General features: G+C 41.4%; 1 protein-coding gene across 1 annotated transcript; it reads left to right on the top strand.

The window, feature by feature from the left end:
* Window positions 1-23572, top strand: RAB40B (RAB40B, member RAS oncogene family). Its single transcript, XM_009898024.2, has 6 exons — window positions 1-419; window positions 18469-18529; window positions 20380-20440; window positions 21239-21316; window positions 21772-21994; window positions 22421-23572. The coding sequence occupies exons 1-6, from the start codon at window positions 278-280 to the stop codon at window positions 22690-22692; spliced, it is 837 nt and encodes a 278-aa protein (XP_009896326.2). The 5' UTR covers window positions 1-277; the 3' UTR covers window positions 22693-23572.
* The last annotated feature ends 2000 nt before the right edge of the window (window positions 23573-25572 follow it).

Here is a 25572-nt window from a genome sequence, read left to right on the forward strand (position 1 = left end):
AGACAGGCTCTGTCACCGTCCTCTCCGCTGACAGCGCCGTTCTTCGGCGAGCCCCGAGGGCGTCCCTGCTCCGGTCGCGGCGGAGAATGGTGCGGCGGGTGCTGCCCCCGCTGCCGTGACGGGACCGCGCCGCTGCCTCCCGCCTTCTTGCCGCGAGTGCCGGGCATGTCGCTGCCTGCCCGCGCCGCTGCCCGCCGCGGTGACCTGGTCCGTCCGGGCCCCGGGATGGGCCGTGGGAGCTGAACCATCGGAGAGGCTGCGGGGTGCAGCTAGGAGGATGAGCCACGTGGGAAGCCCGGTGAGAGCCTACGATTTCCTGCTGAAATTCCTGCTGGTGGGGGACAGCGACGTGGGCAAGGGGGAGATCCTAGCCAGCCTGCAGGACGGAGCCACCGAGTCGCCCTATGGCTATAACCTGGGTAAGCCGCGTCCCCTGCCGAGTTTTCCCGCTGCCGTCAGGTGCCCCTATTCCTGCTCACTGTTGCTTACCAGCGTACTCACAAGGCGCCCTGTGGCCCTTCAGGCTCTCGGGATCCCGACCCGCGGTGGGGCTGTGGCCGCGCAGGAGGCAAAGCCCACAGCCAGGTGCTGCCAACTTCTGGGGCTGAGGAACCAGTACAGCAGATAATAACCAGCGCTTCTGTAGCGTCCTGCTGCTTTGAGGAGCTCCCAGGGAGTACCCAAGGAGGAAAAGGGTGCAGGCAAAGACATGCGGAATGATGTTTTGGTGGATGTAGTTTTCAGAAAAGAGGTGGGATTCTTGTCGGGGTATAAAATCCCATGCGAGGGGGCTGATATGTGAAATTATTTTTTGGAGCTCAAGTTTAAGAAAAATGCCTTAATATACAGAATGTAGTGATCAAGACGACAAGATTTGCCTTCCTAAGCAATTATGTTTCTGTCATCATTGGTGAGTAAAGGGGAATACTAATAAAAGTTCTAGTAAAGGGTCTTTAGTAAACAAAGTGTTTGCTGTGAAACTTTCACTGAAAGAGCATAGAAAGAGATTTTTTTTCTGTTCTTACTATCAGAAGAGTAGCCCTTTAAGATCAAGGTTCATGTTTGTATTGTGTTCTTCCACTTAAGCTTTTTAAAGGGCAAGACTGAAGAGCCTCATCTGTGCCAGAGAAATTCTATCTGCAGAACAGCAAGTTGTGAACCTTGAAGACTGATTTAAAATTAAGCTAATGGCTTGGGGAAAAGGGGCTTTCTATTTTCCTTCCCTCCCCTTCTCTACTTTTCACTCCTGCAATCTGGTTTGCCTACAACATACTCTAGTTTCACTTCCCCCCCCCCCCCCCCCCGCCCTTCATGCAAATCTGTCATTTGGCTTATTAAAAAGCAAATTATCTTGTCAAATTACCCATTGCTTTAATTTACTGCCAGTCTGTGAGTAGTTAATTCACTGGAACGCTTTACATTGACTTAGGATCTGTTATTATGTTGAGTTCATAGCTCTGATTCACAGCGAGGAACTGGAGGGAGGAGAGTTCTCTGTACGATTGCTTATGAGTCAGACTATACCTTGGAGGCATCAGTGTACATTTTAAGATGTTTGCTTAATAATTTTGCTAAATTATTCCCAGGCATGTTGCAGTGTCTTTATTCTTCATGCTCCCGAGGTGGCTGAAGAAAAGGGACAGAAGGCTTGGGGAGAGTGTGCCTGGTCTGGCTCTGTTCTGTACACACAATATAGTTTATAAATTCTTACTCTGAAGGAGCGCTTTAGTCTCCAATGTATCTTGATGTAACCAAGAGAGAATGTTTGACCAGCTCTGAGCTCATCAGTCTTTCTTCAGGCTTTTGCCTGTAGACCTTGAGATGCCTGTGTTTTTGCTCTTAAATATTTAAATGGTGTGGCTAGCACTGTAACTCTGTAAGCAGATTTCTTGACAGCCATGAAATACAAATATGCCTTTTGAATTATTCTGCAAGTACTGAACAAGCAGCTGGGAAAGCCCCTGCTACCAATGACTTCAGAATGGGTCTGCACAGAGCTGTAAGGGCTTTGCACTGTTTCATGGATTGTAGCCCCTTCCCCAGGATTTTGTCAATCCCCTTCCCCAGGATTTTGTCAATCTGAACTCTACACGGTTGGGCAAATATGGTCATTGAGGACCTCACAAACTCTGCTGTGCAAGGATCACTGCTTCACAGGCACTGAAAGAAGGTGTTAAGCCTGAGAAGATGATCCTGTCAGGAAAGAGGGATATGAGTTACAAGAGCAGAGCAGACATAACATGGCATGGTAGTAAAATGGGGAAGGAGTACAATCAGATTTTTAATTTTATGCAACTTGTATCATAATTAAGCATTTTTGTGCATAGTGAGCCTCTGCATTTGCACATGGTATGCTCTCTAGTCTTATTTAGGCAGTGAAAGTTCATAGAGTGTTCGCTTTGCAATTTACAATGTTCTTGAATGCATCATATTTGAAATGTTTTTGAACACTGCATGTAAACTGCCCAGTTTCTTTGGTTGTCTCTGTCTGACATCTCTTTTCTGCCTGCATCCCCTCAAGCCTTTCCTACCTCCTTTGAGCATGGCTTTATAGGATGCAGCTGGGAGGAATCTGTGCAGGCTCAGGACTGTGAAATAGAGATGCAAGGAGAGGGATAGAGATAAGCATCCTGTTAGTGTAATGAGTCATTTTCTAATTTAACTTGATTTTTAAAGCTCAATAAATACTGACTTTCCTCCCATTTTCAAGTCCTTAGCTCACTTAGAGGATCTACAGCTTTCATAGTACCAGCTAGGTCTCTGAATTGGAAAGAGAAAATATAGTGGTATGATAGATTCTGTCAAAATGTGCCTCATGTATAAGCTAGGAAATGAAAACTTTGTGAAGCTTGATGAGAGATAATAGCTTTGAGACTACAAAGGAAGAGATGAGAGATGATGTGCTAAAAGACAAGAACAATTGAGGAGAAGAGTAATGAAAAGCCTTGAAAATAGGAACAAACAAGTTAATGTGATGAAACATGGGAATTTGGGCAGTTGTTAAAATTTAGTGTTTGCAAGACAAACTGAGTTTGATGTTTATTGCCACAAGGAAGAGGTTACTCCCACTGTTGGAATTCAGTAAAATAAAGGTGGGAATATTAATGTTAAGAAGTTTGTGAAGGATGAGCTATAAAGTGTGATCAAGATGAAGGACAGATGAGCACTGAACAAGACCACCTGTTCAGGGAGTTTACCAGTTCTGTGGATAAAATAGAAAGATGACCCAGAAGAAACAGAGCTGGGTTTCAGAAAGGGCAGCAGTGCATTAGAGGCTAGGAAGAAAAGTTAGAATTTAGCTTTGATAGTGGGTTTGTTCTTGTGCTAAACACAAGGAGGTATCCCCAAGCTGCACTGGAGTACTCTAAGAGTTCAAGAGATTGTTTGAAAAGGAAGTATAGGGGAGGACAAGGTGGTGTACAGAGGGTGATCCCTACTTTGGGAAGGAGGAGAATATAAATGGACCTTGTGGGGTGTTAAGAGGCAGAAGAAAGGCTGAACGAGGATGGACTTACCAGCAAAGAGGGATCAAAGGGGTTTTGGTTGCTTACTGTTTTCAGCAGCATCAAAGACAATTAAGCAGACTAGAAGAATGAAGGTAAAATAAAACCTGAAGTGGGGTGGAGAAGGGTTGGGGGGGTTGCATATTTTGGGTTGTTTGGTTTTTGGGTTTTTTTAAGCCATCAGATTCCTGAAGGCTGAAGCAGCTATGTAACTGTCTCATCTCAACTCTGTCGGCTCAAACTTTAACTGTATAAGCCTCAAATTAATTTTTCACAGGCACTTTCTTAACTATTCAAAAATAAATCTACCATCTTCCTCGTCCCCAGGAATATGTGGCAGTCATATGTCTTACTATTTCATGTCAGTACACAAAAATTACATTAAATCTGGAGATGGGAAGGGAGAACAGCATCACGTGATCAGTCAAGTCCCTGCAAGCTGCTGCTGGTCCACAAGCTGTGGTTTGAAAGCATTTGGTGTGGTTCAGCTATGAAGGAGAACAGTCTCTTGATCTCCAGATTTTTCTTAATGACCAAAGGGCTCTGGGTTAGAAAGAAGAAGGGAAGAAGCTTTATTAATAAGTAAGGATGGCCATGGAAGGTGCATTGGTGAATATGATAGGGAGAGATAATGTACAAAGCTGTTATCCTGGAGATGGTAGGCAGTAAGATTCGTTGTCTGGGTATCCTCCCTTTACAGTTCTCCCACATCTTGCTCAAAACTGAAATTGCAAGAGATTGGACACAGTTGGTCTCTAACCTGGTAAGAAAAACTGCACAAAAATAATCTTCTAGAGAGCTGCAGAAACTTTGCTTTTAAGCATTGCTAATTTCTCATCTGAAAAGTTTCCGAGGAAATAATTTCTTCTAGACTAGAACAGAATACTTCAGGTGTACTGTCACTAGCTAGACAAATATTTTGATGTTTTGTACTTCTGATTTTTATTCAGCTGGGTTCTGGTTTTGCTTTCATACTAACATATGCTTGCAGTATGATTGCTTAACATGGGGACTGAAAAGAATGATTATTCAAACCCATGTACTCCTACTCCTTTTCTTGCAGGAACATAAGGTTGAAACTGACAAATTCTCTCATTCTTGCTCACCTAGCAACCTTTTCATATCCTCTTAAATCTCATCACAATTGTTTGTCTTCCCATAAATTCTCTGTGTCCTTAGGTTGAGAACTTCACTGGGGTATTGAATGTCATATCTCAATGCTTAAAAAGATCCTGGTGTATAATAGTTGTCGGTGTTAGTAAGTGGTTGTCATGATAACTAACTGTTTATGAGACAGGCCTGGAGCTTGGGTGGTGCAGCCTCCAGCAGACCTTAGGAAGAGAGCTGGATTGCCCTTCTGCACAGGGAGCATTCAGACTGGTTTAGTTGTCAGCTGCTCTGATCCCAGCAGAAAACCTGTAGCTCTTGGTGAATCTTCCTGATAACACACAGATCAAAGCTGTTTGCTGGTGTAAAGAGGAAGGAATGGGCCCTAACTAAATAAGGGAACATTGATAACATGAGAAATAAAAAGACTGAAGTTTGTGAGCTGATGGTGGTTTCCTTGCTCACCCCCAATAAGACTAAATACAGAACTAATGGAGGTAAAAGACCTCAAAGTTTTGATGTTACATTTCTCTGTTCTGTGCTCATCAAACTATGCTTTTGAAAAATGTTGCTTGGCTGAAACTAAGGGGATATATAATGGTTTCTTGTCCTACTGCTATGACAGTGTATTGGATGGGTTGCTTATCACTGACTTGTTTTGGAGCCATGAGGCTTTCCTAAATGCAGCACCTAAAGATTGCAATGGAAACTACTGGCAACATCATTAATTTTCTGTATTCCTTTGCAAATGGAACCAGCTTTTAGGGACAATCTCCAGGCCATTCTATCAAAATTTATCCAGCAGAGAGGTTTTTTTAAAGCTTTTGGAACACCAGTGTCTTAACACTAGATAAACACCTTTTGAGGTTAATTATGCTTGCCTGCACTTTATCTCACAGCACAAGGAGAGCAAAAATTGATCAGTCTTAGCTTAGGTTGACTAGATGTGAATTTCCTTTGCTCCCCTTGAAGTTTGTTAAAATCCATTTGTAAAACCCATTGATTATTTTGTTTTAAAAGATTCAGACTGCATCTTTGTACAAAGGAAAAGCAGGTGAGGTTTAATTTCATATGCCAAATTTAAGTCTTATCACTACCCAACATCCTAAAAAGTCCCTCACCAGCATTCACTCATATCCATCTTCTGGACAAAAGGTGTTACTGTTTTAAAGTTTTGTAGAGGTCAGTGAGGTTTTGAAACCCACTTAATAAGTTGACTTATTTTTATTTCTAGCTCTTTCCTCACCCAGCCATATTGAAGGGAAAAACATCAAAACTGTGTGTGCATGCAGGTATTCAAAGCAGATCTTTGTGTACCTTGTTCTTTTACAGTAACTGGCCTTTATGTTTCTTAGCAAGGTTTATTCAGCCTCAGCAACAAAAGGCTAAACAATGCAAACACCCACATTTTGGTCACACACAGTACTGTGTGGTTCAGAAGGAAGAAATGTTAACATCATGTGAATGTGTTTCAGATTCCTGTCTGAAATCAACCTGCACACACTTGTCTGAATTTGGTATCTGCTGTTGCTACGAGTGATACTTCAGATTGTTGTGGCAAAAGAAGCTACGGCGACAGCTCGCTTTCTGCTTTCTTTCTCCTGCACATTTGTTCAGTAGAAATCTCTGCTGCCTTGTCTCGGTTTCCTTTGGGCTACTGGTGTCTCCCCCTCTTGTTTTTCTTCTATAGATATGAGGGAGTGGGAAAGTGCCTGTAAAACCAAAATAACCAGGAGGCTGCCAGACAGGTGTGCAACATGAAAGACCAAGTCCAGGCTATTTTGGAAAGTGGTCAGACCTGAAGGTAATGGAGTCCTTTTAAGCTGCTTTGGCCTAACCACAATTGTGTTGGCCTGTGCCAGGATTCAGGTTTATCCAACACACTGATTAAATTAAATTTACCTTTGCTGTAAATTCAGTTTCATACTGGGAGCTAAACAAGAATGGAAAATGGGATTAAGTATAGAAATGGGTCAACTTTAAAAGTTTTTCTTGTGTCTCATTCAGTTCTTTTGGATTTTGTTTAACATGAGAACAGAACCAGGAAACTAATGCAGTATTTACACAAAACATGGGTTTGTGTTTGCCATGCCAGTTGTATTTAAGGATCATCTCAAATATAATACACCAAACAGGATTGGTTTGAGCTTGCTGTGCTTTTCTATGCACATTGAAATCTGTTGACATAGTGGAACGCATCGGTACAAATAATGGTTCCTTTCTTCTATGTCTTGACTTGTAATATGGAAGTATGAACTCAGAAAGCTAAGTAGTAAAATACTCTGGTTAGAACTGTTTGCTGTTGCAGATTAATCACTGATTTATCAACATGCACTATGTATTTCATGTTCAGTCTTTCATAAAGTCAGATAAAATCATCAGTCTCTGCTGATTGTAATTTAGTCCCTACTCAGGGCAAAGTCCATCAAAATATTTGTCTGCACAGCAGCTGTTGGTGTATCTAAGTTGTCACTCAAATCTAAGGAAAGTTAGAAAGCTAATCACTAGGAAGTTATATGTAATTTCTTCCCAGGAATGGAGGGGCTTTAAAGGTCCACAAACTAACCTTGCTCACATCTTTACAGCACTTTGTGGCATCCGAGAGCGTCCTCTGTTAGCTGGGTGGGATAAGCAGAAAAGAGAAAGTACTGGTAACAAGCTGTGCCAGGTGACAATGTGTGTTGAAGCCTTAAGGCCCAAGTGCAGTACACACCTGCTTTTGATATAATTACACTTGTTTGATATGTTAATTAGACTGTTAGTCTGGCTGCATGTTGGTAAAAGAAATGTATGTGCTGTGTTCAGCTGAGGCTGAATGGATCTGGTTGGTGCTTCTTGCAGAAGGCATGGGGTTTTTGAACCCTAAAGGATACAAATATCTAAGGAAGTGTTCATATAATGTCCAGACTGCCTGATCCAAATCTAAACTGTGCTCAAGATGAGGAAAGAATCCTCTCTAGGGTGGAAAAGTAACTCTTCTCCAGCTGGGGGAAGGACAAGTAGGACCTGGCAGTGAGAACACCCTTACAAAAACATTTCTGTCAAATCAGTAATTTTTAGCATGTTATAGACCTATCAACAGGGAAGGTGAACTATTTTCAAATCATGTTTGTTGTCAGAAGCAGGAAAAGCTATTCACTGGTCATGAGACATAGTCTTGTGCTAAGCTAAAAGCCAGTACAGCAGCTTTGTTGCGTGGGGTTTGCCATTGAAGGGTGCTGATACAAAAGCACTGGGTGAAATCAGCAAGTGGTGCCAGAAGATGGAGGTGGCTAAACAGTAGCTGGTGAGCACAAGGAAGCTTGGTGAGCCAAAGCTGCTACTTCAGAGTTTTCCTGGACATAAAAAATATTTGTGCATCATTGGATTTCAGGGTAGAAACTGGTAGTTTAATGTGCAGAGGTGGAGTAACTAGGACAAGAATTTCTGGAATGAAGATTTCCATGTAGTTTAAGAAATAGCTGATGTCTAAGGTAAGAACATAAGGAGTGTCTTCTTCAGCTCATTTAGCCTAGCACTGTTAAAAATAGAAAGAGAGATCCTGTGTGGGGAGACCATGCAAGCCTGGCTGCTTTCTGAGATCTGCTTCCCTCGTGTGCCTGCCCACCTTCCTAATCCAATATTTGGAGATTTAGGATTCTTTGCAGCTACTTCATTTGTCAAAATGCATAAATGTTTGGGGGTTTTTTTATTATTATTGAAAACTATTCTTGCAAATTTCTAAGCCTTTTTCCTGCTTTATATAAGGAAACCGTTTTGCTGTGTATTTCTATTCTTTTCTGCTAGCGAACATGGGATTCCATGACCCCCTTTGAAACATTCAATAGCAGTTGGTGTAGATCCCACCTTTAGACTGCAGCTTTAAAATAAGATACTGAGTGATGCAAAATCAAAGTACTTACAGCTTCCCCCAATAACTTATTTTTGGATCTGTGCTTCAGGTTTCTATAGCCAGAGTTCCCAGTGCCAGGAATGCCTGTTTTGTGCTGGTTAGAGTAGTGCATACTCTTGCAGTGCACAAAACTCTGGAACAATGATTTGTAAAAATACTGAATACTGTCATTCCTGGGTCAAAGAAGATAAGCACTTGATTAGAAAGTTCTAGTTATTCTTAATAATATGGCTAAGGTCCCATGTGTGTGCAGATGGAAGTGCAGAGGAGACTGAACATGTGGCAATGTTTACAAGTGAGCTGCAGTCCAGGAATGACACGTTTGCAGCTCATCTTTCACACTTGCAAATGCAGTCCAATCACTTGTATTTAATAACCATCATTTGTTTACTCTGTGGTGTGTTCCAAGCTTATGATTCAGATTTTACCTCTATTTTCCCCCAGTTTCTCTCTAAGGTATGCTGAGCACATCTTGGCTGTTGGTAACTCACTGTTTTGCTCCTGCCCTTGCTCTTATTTTTCCTCTGTGCTACGACTCCATGCAGTGAGCCCTACCCTGACCTTACCAACACATGTTTCCTTGTAATTCCACATCAGCAAAGCTGAAGTAGCAAAGAATGCTTTATGCACTCTGGAAGAATATAGTGAAGGAGCAGTTGTAAGTGATTTGAGTATTGTGTTTGTCTATTTTCACAGGGAATGAGCCACTGCAGATGTTTGGATTAAACAATATTAAAAAAATCCCACAACCATGGTTTAATTAAAAGAAAGAAAAGGGGGTGGGAGTTCTTTAGTCCATAGATTTTGAAACAATATAATTGAGTCCTTCAACATTTTAGGGAAAACAGTGTGTTAATGTATCTGCTGTGCTTTGTTTGCAAGCTGACTTTATGCAGTCCCTTAAAATGGAATATTTAAGTGCATGAAATATGAAACTGCCAGCTGGAAAACCCAGAAGAGACCCAGCAGGTCTGGCAGCCTTTTTAATACTCTCTCAAGACTAGACTGAGGAAAAGAAGCTCATGGAGCCAGTTCAGTCAATGGAATGATTGAGTCACTCCACAGAGAGTTTTGAGGTGCATAATTTCTAATGTGGCTATCTGGATCTGTATCTTCCTCTTCTAACTTTTAGCAATCCCTATACACAGTGCCTGAGCTTAGGCAGGAGGACTCTGCTCTTTAATCTTTCTGTATGTTTGCCTCAACAAATATGCTCCCTGAAGTTTGTGTAAAGCACAGCCTTGACTTTTCAAACCACATCTGAGTTAGTAGATTGTGGTTTAAGTTGAACACACATTTTATCCAACAGAAGCAAGATAAATGGAATTTGAAACAAATTCATAACCTCTAAACTTTGATTTTCTTTTTTTGGTTCAGACAAGGAACTCAGTTACTTCTAGAATTATATTAGTCTTGGAGTAAGAACATTTTACAGTCCAAGAATACAATGTGATGTCTTTTTTCCATATAAATTCTAGGTTTTACCTTTAAACAGGAGTTTGATTCACTATGTTTTGAGAACTATAGCACTGTAGCTTTATAGGCAGGTCCACTCATCAATCTACACTGCATTGGTCTTCAACACCGGCAGTGAGAAACATTGCTTCAATGCAGGAGACCACATGGAAAGTTATTAGATAGAACTGCAAACTTTTCTTCACTTCAAAACTAACACATGAAGTTTGACCTCAGATTAATGAGTTACCTTTCTGGAGAAGAGACACTTTGGTGGGAGGTAATTTAAGAGCAGCTTCCCAGGTTGTTAAGAGGACAGAATGAGGCTTTGTGCATGGTGGGAGTGTGAGACAGCTGGGCTAAGTGGAAACAAGAGGGTAGAGGAAAAATATTTTTACCATGAAGACAGTCAAGCTGTGGAACAGGTTGCTCAGAGAGGTTATGCAGTCTCCAAACCTCCTATCTGATCCTATTTTGAGCAGGAGGTTGATCTAGATAGCCGCCTGAGATTGGTCTGACCTGAAACTGCCTTTGGTACTACTCAGTTGAAATCAGTGTGTTTTCATTTCTTGGAACTCCGAAGCCAGTGAAATGATGAGTGGAGCAAGAGCTTTGTATCAGTGATGCATAGTTTGTCTGGCTGTTTTAATACCAACAAAGATTCTTGGCCAGCATTTTGTCTCAATCTTTTGTCCCAGAAAAGCAGTGTAGCTCCAACATTGGCAGCTCTTCTGCTGGAATAGCTGGGGAGGAGGAAAGGGGAGAAAGAGGAGCATCATCCAAGCTAGACTTAATTTCCTTCATTTTTCTAATGGAGATGTGTCCTGAATGTATCTCATGCCTTGGGGATGCTTTGAATTAATGCTGACATTATCTATAAAGCCCACTTTGCTGCCGCATGTGTGTCACTTGGAATTCCAAATTCACCAAGTGCAGCTGGTATTCTGTTGCTTGGTTTGGAGCTCTTTCTCTTCAAGTGTCTGTGCTCTGGGAGTGATGCCTCTCTGTTTTCTGGATGAAGGCTTTTAAGCCCACAGTAGTTTTTTAGTTACAATATAAATTTTGCTCTCTGGCATCTTTAAAGCACAGTTACTGCACTTAACACCTACACATTGTGAATTCCCACTTTGATCTTCAGTTCATCATGATGCCAGAATTCATTACTTGTTCAGCTCAAGGAGTTCTTTCTCAAGTAATCCTTTTTCCTCCTCTAACAAGCAGTACTTTGTGGGGTGTGAAAAAACCACCTGCTTTATTCCCTTTTTAATTTTACTACACTTGGTGACAAATACTGCTGTGACTTCTGGGAGTATGGGTGACATCCTGGAGTAGACTTTTGGGATTGTTTGGGGGAGTGTGGGTTTTTTTGGTAAACTTTTCTTGCATCTTGCCATTTTTAGTAAGTATTGGTTACAATTTCATAATATACAGGAATATGGTTATGAAAAAAAATCAGCTATTTCTGATTTCTGTGATTCTATGTATCATAATATTGTTTTGGTTAGAAGAGACCTTTAAGACCATTGAGTCCAACCTTCATCCTAAGACTACCATGGCCATTAAACCATGTTCCAAAGTGCCATGTCCACTCATTTCTTGAACACCTCCAAGGATGGTGACTCTACCACCTCAATATGCTTAAGTGAAAGTTTAACTCTTTAGACTCATTTGAGACTTGATTGGAAGCCTACAGAAATTTTGGAGAGGTTTGCAACTGTTCTCTGTGAGCTCTTCAGCATATAGCTGAGAATAACACCAGTTGGATGTTCTTGTGATTCTTCTCATGCCAAGTTTTTTTGAACTTGTTTACTGGAAGTGTTGAGACAGAAAAGTTCATTGTTATCTTTTAGAAAATATTGTAAAATGTGAAATAATTCATCTGGGTTTGATACTTTAGGGTAGGTTTGAAGCTATTCTGCCTTCCAGATTCTGGCCATGTTTCAAACTTAGTGTTGCACATACAGAAAGGGCAAGTTCTGCATGGCTGTGTCCTCTCTTCCTTGGTTTGTAGAATTTTAAGGTCCTTAACCTGGCTTCTAGTCTTCTCATGTACCAGGATGACTTGACCTACGCTCTTAAGCTTTATGATGAAGAGTTGCTATACCACATAGATATCCACAAGCACTGAAAATACCGGACAATCAACTGTTACATAAAACTTACTCCACTTTGGGGGGTCATTTGTCTTAGCTTGGCCAAGCTTGCCTTCACTGTACTTCCCATGGGCTTGTAGAGCATGCCATCACGGCTGTTGCTTGGGATGCCCATGTGTCTCCAAGTAGGTGAAACACAGCATCATGTTTGAAACTCTTTAATTGTGTGGTGTGTAGAGGTGGGATTGTGAATGAGCAGCTGTACTCCAGAGCTGATGCTCTTTGAAAAAGAACTGTTTTAGGAAGATAGGATGCTTGTTTACATACCTGATGTATACAAAGGAGCTCTCCTTGCAGTCCAGCTCTTAGAGGAACTGATAGCAGCAGTAAGAACATGGTAATATAGAACAATGTTTTTATTCCCCCTCCCCCCCTCCCCCCCCCATACTTATAGCAGAGGCTAATTTCTAAATGAAATTCATTTGTGCTAGGTTATGATTATCTTTACTTTGATGGACTAAAAATTGAGGGCAGTTCTTCTTATAAAATGCAAAACTTGAGTAGAAAAGAGCTGGTTTGAAATCCTGTTGCTATTTTAGACCAATGACTATAGACTGGGAACTTCTTGATGCTACATGTTTTATGTTGCGTTGCATAGAATATGGAGAGACAAGCAGGGAGATCATAAAGCTAATGCTTGTTGTATTCTGCCAAAACGCTGTTCCTTCCCCAGTGCAGGGAACTGTGATGCACATTCACTCTTAAATCATAATCTGATGGGTTTGGCTTTAAACAAGTATTTAAAAAACCTTTGGCTAATAATTGCTGCCAGTCAGTGACTGTCCTATCTCAATCCATCTGCAGAGCTGTCTGTAATTTCAAGGATCCTGTCTTCTGAGTTTTCTATGCAGAAGCACAAGTTGTAGTGTTGTACATAAGCAGTTGAATCTAGGTGCAAGAGACTAGATGTGCAAAGGGCCAGAGATATTCTGTGATCACTGATTGCCCCTTGATTCTTTCACATCTGTGAAAAAAAAGGGGTCAAGAGACAAACACCTCACTTAAAAGATTGCTGGGATTGATATACTAATCTCTTCCCAGTTTATTTCAAATTTATTGTTACAGTGTACTTAAATAAAGGAAGAATTTGTCAGTAATGCTAATGCCACTCCCTCTTCCTGCAGTGCTGCTATTTTTAACCAGTAACATGTTTATTTGTAGCAGCTTTCGTCTGAGGATGTTAGCTGCAACTTGTAGTAAACATTTGACTTGACAAGCTTACAGTATGCCTCTGATAGCCTTCTCTTGTGGAGTGGAAGAATGGAAACAATGAACTTCAGTGCATAGCTCTGGCTTCTTCCTGGCCTGGGGGATGGGAACAGTTCCCTTTCTTCTCGTAAAATAAATTTCTAAGGCCTTAGATTGCAAAGAGACTATTTTACAGTTGACAAGAAAATGTTATGCTGAGGAGAATGAAGTATGATCTTGGGATCTTCATTTTCCTTCCTCTTGATGTGAATGAAAGTGGATTGTTCACTAGTTTCGCTTAAAAGTTCATTATTAGATCATGACAAATAATTTTCTCTTCTTTCCAGTTGTCTGCTTTGAAAGTTCAGATTTTCATTAGCCATCTTAGCAGAAATCCTGAAAGCTGAGGCATGATTTTAAAACCATATACTTACTTAACAAGTTATTTGCATATTCTTTTGGGGAGGGTGTGAATTTAATATGCCAAGTGCTGGCTCGTTTACTTATTAATGCTGATAGCCAGAGGATTAACAGAAACTTATTCAGGTACTGCTACTCTTAATTAGCGACCTGAGTAATTAATCTTTTGGGGTTTAGAAAAGTTTTGGAGTTTCAGTTGCTAGCTTTGTTTTCAGATCAGTATTGGAAGTCACCCACAGAGTTGTGTCAAAGTTCTTACTCTCCTAAGTTTTGCTTTGGTTTTAAGGACAAGAGTCTGTATTAGAGCCAACTAGAGCTCTGAGATCTTCGCATTTTAACCTAGTGCCCTGAAATTTTTGTAATTATGAGAAACTTCTGTGTAATAGTGAAAGACCACTTTCAGGTTTTAAAGGTAGCTTCTTGTAAAGCTAATTCCTTAAGCACTTCAGAGAAAAGAGGTGTGCTAAAGGACAGGTTGTGATATTGGCATATCTGTGACTATAGACACAGCTAAACAGAAAGCTGAGCTTTCTGATACAAACAGCTTCCTTTTAGAAACAGGAAAACTCACATCACTGAGTTATCTGTGAGACTCTGTGGTTTATGGCCTGATTAATGAGGTGAAGAATACAGTCTAGATATAAAATTTTAGTGTTTCCATTTAAATCTGAACAGACAATCTGTGCTTTTCAAGCAGATGGCTTTTATTGGAGTAATTAATTGTGATGGAAAAGCCTGGAATTTGGAAGGTGGTGATTGTTCTGAGATGGCAAGCAGAAGGCAAATCTGACTGTCCCATACCCTGACCTTGGTGCTTTTTGTATCAATAGAGAGCCCAATTTTACTGCAAAGAATTTAGATCTTTGCAGGGTGATGTGGAAAACATGGGCTTCAGTTTTTAAGGCCTAGTTGAATTTTGAATCAAAAGTTTCACAATAATTGAATGGATTTGGAATTTGCGTCACTTCTCAAGAACACTTGAGGCAGATACAAATGTCTTCTGAAGAGAAAGGGTAAAGCTTCATTTTATTTATGTCAGAAGCTAAATATTTGGGGAAGCTCAAAGGGGGGAGTGATGGGACCATTGAATTCTTATCATAGAATAATAGAGTGGTTTGGGTTGGAAGGGACCTTAAAAATCATCTAAGGATACCTTCCACTAGACCAGGGTGCTCAAGGCCCTGTCCAACCTGGCCTTGATCACTTCTCTGGGCCACCCATGGCAGTGTCTCACCACCCTCACTGTCAAGAATTTCTTCCTTATATCCTGTCTAAATGTATCCTCTTCCAGTTTACAGCCATTGCCTCTTGTCCTACCAGAAAACTGTTTTAAGCACTTTCTGAAACCTGAAACTGTTCAACAAGTGCAGGCAAGTCTTTGAACCTGAAGGCTGTTTTCAGTGGACTTTGTTAAATAGGTCCAGAATCCCTCTGAATACACACTTAATTATTGGCATGGGAACAGCCAGTGAGAAGCAGACATTAGTATGTGTCTGAAAGAATTGGTATTGAATGGTTAATCTGGACAGACTGATGGAGTGCATGAGTGCTTAACATGGAACTCTCTGGAAGGCAGGCAGGCTGTGGAGGCAAGGAGTGGGGATGGTTTTGTTGCTGATTGTTGTTTATTATTTTGAAGTAGTGAGATTGTGTTTTCATTCAATCTGAAAGCTGCTAAGCTGATGTCAGTTATCTACAAGGAGCAGCATGCCTTCAACTTCAAAGAAAGGTCACCTCAAGAGGAGTAAGTAAAAACAATCAAGCCAGTTCTGTAGTATTTATGAGCTGCAGTGTAACAGAGCATCAGGTTCAGTCATGTGTTCTGCACTTTATGTATAAAAGGTGTTGGTTTTGGGAGCGTTTCCAAACCAAATGTGCCACTGAATAAAATCTTTCAGTTCTGAATTAGCAAACCACAGCTCTCTGAAGAATCTGCTCTTAAAGTTCTTGGGTGGGTTCCCCTGCTTTTCTTTCTCCCCTCTCCAGGAACTTATCAAAGTTGAAACAGATCCAAATCCAATGCAGAATAGCTCCAAACTATTAAAGTTTTAGGCTAACATCAAATTCCTATGAAAAATATTGAGGGACAAATCTGGATTTTACTTTGTTATCAAGATCTGGCCAGTGGTCTGTAGTCTGTTGCTTCAGATTTCATTCAAGTGAGTCAGTTTTTACTGCTGCAGAGCTTACACAACTGGCTGTCAGTCACACTGTAGATCACTGAATCTGTTGTTAAACCAAAGAGAAAAGATTTTTGGTGTAAGAAATGTTGCCTTTGATGGAACACAAGTAACCAAAGGGTTTTGGCCTAAAGAAACCCATCACAAACCCCATAAACTTGACTACACTACTATAAGCTTTGAGAGCAGCAGGCCTTAAAATAATCAGTGTTGGCAGGAGTGCAGTGTGGTCAGTGAGGCAGAAGCGATAGTGTGGCAGTGGCTGCAGAGCACTGATGCAGAGAGGATGGCTTCCTGTTTACTGCACTTGTTACCAAACATCTGAATGCATTTGGGGCAATCTCAATACATCCCTGAGTTCCAGTATTTCTGTCTTCTATCTGCTAATTTTGTGTTTGAGAAGAGCAAAATCCATTACAAATCAAAGGGAAGCAATCCAAATCTTTCAGCAAGGATAGTGACTTATTTCTGTTCCTTTAATTTCAATTCCTAGCTTCAGGTCAATAATTTTTATTAAAGACCTCCCATGAGAAAGGATAAAGCACTGGGAGGTTTTTCTGGTGGTGTTCCAAGTTGAATTATTATTATTTTTTTTTGATCTAGCAGCCTTTTGCTTCCCTTCCTTGTACAAAGGTACATTTTAGCTGCATATCCAAACAAAGCTATTCTGTCTTCCTAAATGAGTGAATAATGTGCTGGAAGGACATTGGATTTCTACAACAGCACAATCCACATCTGTTGGGTCTCATTGTTACTGTTTCATGCTGTTCCTGATGAGTCATGGCAAAAGGGGCTTTTATTTTGGTTCTTAATCAATGGCAAATGCTAATTGCAGGGATGTTCAGGTTATATCATCAACTACTTCTGTCTAACAGATGAAGAATAAAGAAGTTTCTGAATCCATCTCCAAAAATGTTTTGAGAAACCTGTAAGATGCTTTCACAAAGAGCAGCTGGTAGCAGTCTACTCTTCGGACTTGTCTTGTGCATGTCAGATCAAAAACAAAGGAGTATTTTGCATTATGTGTGTGGCTAAACACAGATGAATTACAGTAGTTTATGGTCTGTGGTGCAAAGAACAGTGCCAGTTTTACTCAGCTGTGTATCTTTTAGCTATGCAGCACTCATTTTGTGTGCTTGGGATGTCTGAATGGAATGATGGATGTTGGTTCACTGTATGGGATGTGTCCATGTTTGCTAAACATGGTCTGCGTCTCTTCATTAAGTGTAGATAAACTGGTGGAGGTATTTCACCCTGTGGGAAATATCAGTGGTAGCACAAGATGCTGGAATGAATTAGAGTGTTAGGCAGGGTTGTTCTGCATGTTTTATGTATCCAAGAATTTCTGAAACAGTGAAACTTGCTCTTCTAGTGTATAGTTTCAGTGTCCCCAGATATCTGTAAGCTAGTGGTAATACTATTTTGTCATTATTATTTATTTTAACCTGTGGTTTGTGGGTTTGCCTTTCCTGATACTGCTGGAGATAAATGAAAATAAGCCTCTCAAAACTGGTGATGATACATTAGGGGGTTGGTTTTTGTTCCTGTGTGTCTTTCCAAATGTACTGATAAAAGCCTGTATTAAAGGCAGAAGATGCTTCAATTCACATTTCAGCAGTGAGCTAAAAGGTTGAAATCCCTGTTACTGCTGTCCCTGACCTTTCAGCTTGGTGCTTATCAGGGAACTGTGAAGTTGAGATGTCACTGAACCCATCTCTGATTATCAGAGTTGGAATGATCAGGAGAATTTAGCTCCCTCTCTTTGCTGCCAGAGCAGAAGGAACTGTGTCAAGAAGCTTTTTCTTAATATACTCCTACTTGACAGTAGGATGTATTCATTGGCTTGTGAAGTGGGAGTAGCAAAGCAGTAGGTTGATGTGACTCAAGTGAACTGTCCTGCAGGCAATGGTAATGAAGTGGCACCTTTGAAACATGTTTCCTGATAATGTGTAAGTTCTCATCATAGGTCTTCTGGGCAGAGAACTTGTTATCAATGGGAAGAGCTGGAAGACAAATGGCAGGATATTTCTTACACCATCTGCTGCTTTTATGTAAGGGGGGCAGGCATGTATTTGATGCAAGTGCTGTCCATGAGTCTGAGATGATAAGGAAGAAATAATAGAGGTGGTGAAGCTTGGGAACAGAGCAAGAGAACAGCATTGTCTGCAGTGGATGCAGTTCATCTTTTGGTTTTTTTGGTGGGTTTTGGGTGGTGGGGTTTTTTGTTGTGGTGGTGGGTTTTTTGGTTGGTTTTGGTTTTTGGTTGTTTGGTGTTTGTGTTGTTTTGGGGTTTTCTTAGCTAAAACTCTTTAGGCTTATATATTGTCATGGTAATGAATAAAACAAACCATTTATCAACCTGAAGGGAGCCTGAGACATCTGCTGTGAAAGGACAAAGCTTAAATCATATGAAAGGGCTTTGTAACTTTAGATGCAGAAGTTGTTCTTTTACATAGATGATGATAGTCTGGTTTTGGTTTTCTTAAGATCAGCTTCTTTGACAGCTGTAGCTGTGTGCATATGGTACTCCTGCAAGCTGCTCTAAGATCTGGTGATTGCCTTCCCCACAGGTATAGATTATAAGACTACAACAATTCTCCTGGATGGCCGGAGGATCAAGCTGCAGCTCTGGTAAGTCTGTGCTCCACCTTTCCTCAGCATTGAGATTTCAAAGACAGAAAAATGCAACTCTTCAGGGCAGGAGTTCTCCCTTGGGCTTCAGAAATAGTCAACTGAGGAAGAGTGAGCCAGGCCTGTGGCCCTTTAAGCAAGTCACATTTTCTTTCTAACTTCATTTAGCATTTATTTCATGTAAAATGAGGGACTATGGTTTCTCTTACATGAGAGATGTAGAACAAATGCAGAAGACACAACAGATTACAAGTGCCTTCAAAGATTATAAAACATACTGGTAGTAAGAACCATGGAAGTACCTTAGAAAGGATACAGTGATTGCATAGCAACATGCCTTTGCTCCATTCATTAGTAGAAATGGTCAACTAAATATTGTTAAGTATGATATAAAAGGACAAAAAGCTCAGGTAATGTAACTGATATGCAGCCTGAGGGATTTGATCTTTTAAAGGTTTTTCCTGTAGAGTCAAATACTTGGTCTGTTAGGGTGCTTTCATGTTAAGGAAGTCTGAAGATGGCCATCTTCTGCTTCGTTTAGTAATACTCAGCGAGTGATACAGCTTGAAAGGTGCACATCACTGCATCTTAAATAGATTGTTTTCCTCTTTCGCTAAACTCAGGGCATAAAAGAGGGAGAAGCAAGGTCAGTACAAGACAAGGAGATAGAGGGTGATTTCTGAGGAACCATAATCTAGATAAATCAGAGACAGGTTCAAGGAAAAAGCAATGTTCAGACAGAGAATTGGAGGTGAAGGTGAATTATCATGATTATATCCTTTTCCTCCTAGAAGGCAGTCCTCTGCCACTTCCACCTTTCAGATTAACTTGTATGTTTATTTCTGTTTGAAACTTACCTGAATTACTGGAGTTAAATGCCTGTGTGTCAAAGCTAAGTTATTTTTAATGTATTCTTCACTGGTTATTTTTGCCTTTATGATTTTCAAGATAACATTTCAAATGTGAGATGCAATGATGGATATTAGTACTCTGCCATATGGTGTCTTGCATTACTTGGTATTTTATTCACCTACTTTCATTTCCTTCTTCTGTTTTCTACTTTATATAGCTTAGCAAAAAATCCCACAAAGTTTTTCTGAGCAGCAGCCAGGAAAGAGATGTTTTTATTCTTTTTGTGAAGGACAAGGGTCTTGTTTGGATTCCTTAAAATAACAGATTGGAAATGCTTCTATGGTTGCCCATATGCATGCCTTGCATTTGAAGGTCTGTAATCTAGCTCCAGAAGTCTTTATGGATTTTTGCTTTTTATGTTCTTTACTATATACTTAATTTTTACTTCCCCATACTTGATGCAGTAGTGTTTTATTTTTTTGTGTGCATGCTTCTCTTAAATCTGTGACTCTGTAGGGATGCCTTCATCCTCCTAGACTCACCACGAGCTGTTGCTGGTGTAATAAAGAATTCACAGTTTGTCCATTAGTTTCCTTGGCAATAGCTTTTGTTGCCTCCCACCTTCCTATGGCTGTGAAAACAGAACCTTTCTTCGAGCCTAACTAAATGCAAAGTCTAGTGGCATATGTACACTTGAGCAGCAGCCTTTGTTTTCCAAGGGCAATCACAAGAGTGAAATTTGAAGTTCTTGTCCTCTTACCCTGAGAAATCTGAGCAATGTGGAGGAAAGGGCAGAATGCCAGTGGGGAAAAACTGCTGAGAAGGAGAAGAGCTGGTGTGCATTAGTGCTGCTGCTGCTGGTGTGCATTAGTGCTGCTGCTGCCTGGCTAATGGAAGGGGAGCCGATAGCCATCAGTACGGCTGAGTTCATCTCACTGAACTCCTGGCACGGGAGGCCACCTGCTTCTTTAAAAACATGCATCATTTATTTTGTGCAGGGATACATCAGGACAAGGGAGATTCTGCACCATATTTCGGTCTTACTCGAGAGGTGCTCAGGTAAGCACAGTACAGCTTCCTCAGTGCTGAGTGATGGTTGTTGGATGAATGAAAGCAGAGTCAGCAAACCACCCCGATGGCTTCTGTCACTCAAGTGTGGATTGCATGCAGAGTCAGTAACAGGCTGAGAATAATGTGGAACATGGGAAATAACGGGGGGCAGGATTTTCTTTGGGGGAGGAGAAATGCATGAGATTGAGGTACAGGGATATATATTCTTGTGCCTTCTTGCTGGTTACCTTGATAATTTAAGCATTTTAACTTACTTTGATCATGTGAAAGATACACCAGCACTGCTTTAAAAACTGTGTGCCAAGAGAAACTGACAACATAAAACTGTCAAGAGTAACATGAAAAATACATTTCATCACATTTCAGGCTATGTTTTTAAGGACTTGTAAGGAAACAACTTGGAAGAAAGAAAAAAAAATAAAAAGGCACAAAGTCACTGTGGCTTCAGACTCTGAAGTGTTGTAATTCATGCCATGTTGGCTCTGATGAATCACAGCTGTTATGTTCCAGAGCTTCACAGAGCAATTGAATCTTCTAGCTCCTGAACGTGACCAAAAATCTGTGTTTGCTGGGATGTGATGCCAACACATTAGACCCTAAAACTACGTCAGGGTTTCTGCCCCTTAGCTGGTCTGCAATCCACAGAGGTGGGGCTTGGTTTCATAGCATGCTGGAGTTCTGCTCAGGATCTTACAAGGCTACTGAAGGAGTGGGGGATCGACAGTTAGTGTTCTGCGCTATGCCTCTGGTGAACTTTACCCTTTTTAATTCATTTTTTAACTCCAGGGAGTCATCCTGGTGTATGATATTACAAATCGTTGGTCATTTGATGGGATCGACCGGTGGATAAAAGAGATCGATGAGGTAAGGTGGGATCCCGGAGTGCCACCAGTCTGTAACAGATGACAACTACCAACTGCGTGTGGTATTTTCTGCTGTTGTTCCTGGCGTTTGTAGGCAGTGCTTACTACAGAGTTAGCCGAGATGCCAAGTTTACAGTCTTCTATGTTTATAATTCTAGCGAGTTGGAAACATATCAGCTCAAGTGTCTCATTTCTTTAAAGGTGTTGATGGAAAGCATATGGAGGGCAAAGATTTCATATTGTAGTCCCACTCTTGCTAGAGATTTGCTACATCTTCTGTGCAAGCCTGCCATCGCCAAGGAAGGGATGTTTTTAGATCAGAGAATCACAGAATAATTTAAGCAGAAAGGGACCTCTAAATCAGCTGGTCCAACCTGCCATTTAGTCTTTAAATCTTGGAAAAAAGCTTTTATTTGGCCAAACTATTAATTTTTTTTATTGCTCCTCTTTGTTCAGCATGCTCCAGGTGTACCAAAAATCCTGGTTGGAAATCGCCTTCACTTAGCTTTCAAGCGCCAAGTGTCCACTGAACAAGCACAAGCCTATGCTGAGAGGCTGGGCATGACTTTTTTTGAAGTCAGTCCGCTTTGTAATTTCAATATTACAGAGTCCTTTACTGAGCTAGCAAGGATAGTGCTGATGAGACATGGAATGGACAGGCTCTGGAGACCGAACAAGGGTAAGCAACATACACTGAAAATGTGTAAATGTGGCCCTAGCAAAGGTTTATGGTTCATTCATATTAAATAGTTTTAAGAAACTTTAACCCTGATGTAAAACCATCAAAAGAAGAAGAATGGGGAATCCTGTACTGTTTGCTCTCTAAATGGAAAATGCATATCTGCAGGCAATCCCTCTTCTGCTTTTGTAGGAAATAAATGTTGTCTTTCCTAGCACTGACAGGCTCAGTCAGCCAACTATTAAGACATGAACAGAAATCTGCAGCAGCAGATATTTTGGATAATGTGTATGTGGGAAAGCGTGTGGGAAGGGAAACGAGAATCATCCTGGAAGCAGAGAGTGCATGCAGAGTGCTGGGTGTGCTGCTGCCATGGGGCTGACAAAACCATGCTGTTCTAATGCAAGTTTTGTATCTGTTTTTAAGTGCTGAGTCTGCAAGACCTGTGTTGCCGTGCCATAGTTTCCTGTACCCCTGTGCATCTCGTTGACAAGCTCCCTCTCCCTGTTGCCTTAAGAAGCCATCTCAAGTCTTTCTCCATGGCAAATGGCCTTAACGCCAGGATGATGCATGGACGCTCGTACTCCCTTACATCCAGCAACATCAACAAAAGGAACAGTTTAAAGAAAGCTAAAATTATCCGTCCCTCCCAGAGCCCACCAAAAAACTGTGCAAGGAACAGCTGTAAAATTTCTTGAGCTCTCTGTGGGAAAAGGCACCTGGATGGAATCCCCTCATGTGAAGCACTGAAGGACTCCTCCTTCAGTGGTTGACCACACTCTGTGTATGTATCACACTGCATAGACAAAAATAAGGAAACCAAATCTTCTTTTAGAGCTTGCTCACTAAGGGAATGCTGCTTTGGATTGAACAACACCTCCAGTGCAACTAGAATGGTGTGACACTTGGCTGTTGGATTTTCATCCTGCATTTTGGTTTCTGATGTGCATGATGCCATTGTTTTTACTAGTAGATGTGTTTTCATGTAGGGGATAATTGTCATGATAGTCACTTCTGAATTCCATGCAATCTGGAGAGTGATCTGCTATGTAATGGTATCAAATCCTGTCCTTTGGCCAACTATTCAGAAGCCCAGAAAGGAGTCCTCAGTCTGCACCTTCAGGCAGAGGTTTTAAACATGATGTGTTGTTTACATCATTCAGTTCTGCAGGCAGTGGGACAAATGCTGTCATACTGCAGCTGTGCTCTGGGGTGGGTGTAAAGCTTCCTTGATAACTTTGAAGCACTAACTTAACTAAGCTAAAACTGTATATATAATTATTATGCACATACACACCAAGGTTTTGTCCCATCCGTGTATGTAACAGATTTGATAAAAGTTTTTGGTATGTTATTTAATACTTTGGGCAATTAATTTGTGGTTTAAATACTTATTTTTCTGTAAGAAAAAAAAAAAAGGAAAATAAAAAACTACATTTTATACCACTCTACAAGAAAGTTCTAAGAGGAAAATGCCAAAGACACTGTGGTGAAAGGAACATGACTTGAAGAGCTGCTTTATAAGGAAAGAACACTATTTAAAAAAATAAATAAATGTTTCTGGAAAAGAAATCCTCTTCTGCTTTCTTGAGCTGTGGAAGGTTGTCTTTGTCTTCCTTTAGAAGAACTTGAAGAACAATCTGCTTTACCAGACAGCAAGGATGTCGGGTCATCCTAAAAGCTTTTTGTATACCATCTGTCTTCAATATTATTAACTGAAATATGGAAGAACAATACAGGTGAAGTCTTCCACTGGTGAAGGAATCTCTGTGTGACTTGTTCTCCTTTGAGGTGATGGTGTGGCTTCATCCCATTTTCTCCTAGGTGTCCTCAGTGTTGTGACATACCATCAAGTTCACACACCAATGATATTCCTGGACCAGTATAGATGCCTACAGCCTCTGTAGGTGAGAAGGGAAAATTCAAGGCAGTAAAATGCCAGCGTTATGTCAGCACCTGGACTAGTCAATGCATCGCTACTTAGAGAAGTGCGATCCTGAAGAAGTTAGAGACTAAATGCGGAAACACAAGTGCAGGGGGTAGGAGTCCAGTCGGATCGCTCCTGGGCGATGAGCAGGCTCCACCTGCCGGTCTGCCTGCGCTGAGCGCGCTGCAGAGGGGCTGGAGAGACCGAGGTGGCGCTCGTATTACAGTAGAAATTGCTTCTCCGCGGCTTCAGGAAGTATCCGTAGCAGCCTTCAGCTACCAGAAGTTAAACCTGCATCAGAGGCAGCAGTGCCTTGGGAGGGGCCTGGTTGTGTTCGACTCGTGGCTATGTGCAAGCTGGAGAGTTCTCTTCTGTGCACACTGCTAAACGATTTTAAGTTTCATCTAGATTATAGTCTTAGCTTCTCCAACCACCAAGCATTAGCTTGCTTCTGTTCTCTGTGTACTATGCAGTAGGAATGTGTAGATGGAGAGGGCACTGTTAATATGGATGTGCACGTCCTCATGGTCAGATTGTCTGCTGCCAGCCAGTCTAAAGACAAGGTAAGGGGGGAGAGGCTTGAGCAGCACTGCTTGCTTCTGGTAATGCCTGCAGCAATCCCACAGGGAATAAATAAACCTGAGTCTGTGGTTGCAAAGAGGAAGATTGAAAAGCAAAGAGCAGCTTGTTGAATTTACCAAGTCTCTTGACTGGCTGAGGAGACAAAATCTTGTGAAGATTTGATTTTATTTACATATATCAAAGAGTGGACACACAATAATGTACCAGCTAGCTACTGCACATAGTTCCAGGACTGTAGAAAGCCACTGTAACCTGAAAAGCTGTAGTAATTTCCAACCAGAAGACTGCACTAGAGTAGGTCACAAAGCTGCACTACAACATAAACACATTGATGTGGATGGCATAAAGTATAGAGAAGGAAGTGAATGCATGTGAAGGACAGGGACTAGTTGGCATTCATGTGAGCACACACCAAGAGCGGGCATTTAACTACTCAGTCATTAAATAATTCAGATTGTAAGGGACCTCATCAGGCCATCAGCTCTATCTATTTGCTCAAGTAAATTCACTATCAGGCTCTCACCAGCTTGCTCATGGCCTTGGGTTTTAAAAAAAGCCCAAGTTTCCAAGGTTTTTCGTGTATGGGTTCTTTTGTGTGTGTGCGTGGTTGGTTGGGTTGGGTTTGGTTTGTTTTTGTGGTTTTTTTTCTGTTGACAGTGTTTGGTTTTGTATTTGTTTGTTGGTTTTCTTGTCAAGTTAGGGGATCCTCTATTCTAGCACATTTTAAACTATTTCATCTGTTCATACTATTTGATACTCAGTATGCCCTTCCTGTGAGAGATTTCTACTAAATAGGCCTTTAGCCCCGTGAGGGGACCTAGGGGCTGTATTGTCCTGTATGGTGGTGCCCCTGGCCTCCCACCAGACTCTCATGCTTTACCAGGTCTGGGTCACCCCTTCCAGCTTCGAAACCAGCAGCCTTGTTTTGCCCTGGGGTGATGTCCCAGCGCTGGCCCCGTGAGCACAGGGCGCTACTGCCCAGGCCGGCCAGGCCCATTCCGGCGCCTAGGGGTGAAGCTAGAGGCCCGCGCTTCTCAGGCGGCGCGAGGAGCGGACCCATGCTCCGGAG

This window comes from Dryobates pubescens, chromosome 20, assembly GCF_014839835.1.
Source record: "Dryobates pubescens isolate bDryPub1 chromosome 20, bDryPub1.pri, whole genome shotgun sequence".
In the NCBI taxonomy this organism is placed as follows: domain Eukaryota; kingdom Metazoa; phylum Chordata; class Aves; order Piciformes; family Picidae; genus Dryobates; species Dryobates pubescens.

What these genes read in the sequence shown, in the direction of transcription:
- RAB40B (XM_009898024.2), top strand. Translation starts at nt 278, where the DNA reads ATGAGCCACGTGGGAAGCCCGGTGAGAGCCTACGATTTCCTGCTGAAA. An exon ending in GGATAAAAGAGATCGATGAG is followed by an intron (nt 21,317 to 21,771) that starts GTAAGGTGGGAT and finishes CTCTTTGTTCAG; the next exon opens with CATGCTCCAGGTGTACCAAA. An exon ending in GCTCTGGAGACCGAACAAGG is followed by an intron (nt 21,995 to 22,420) that starts GTAAGCAACATA and finishes TCTGTTTTTAAG; the next exon opens with TGCTGAGTCTGCAAGACCTG.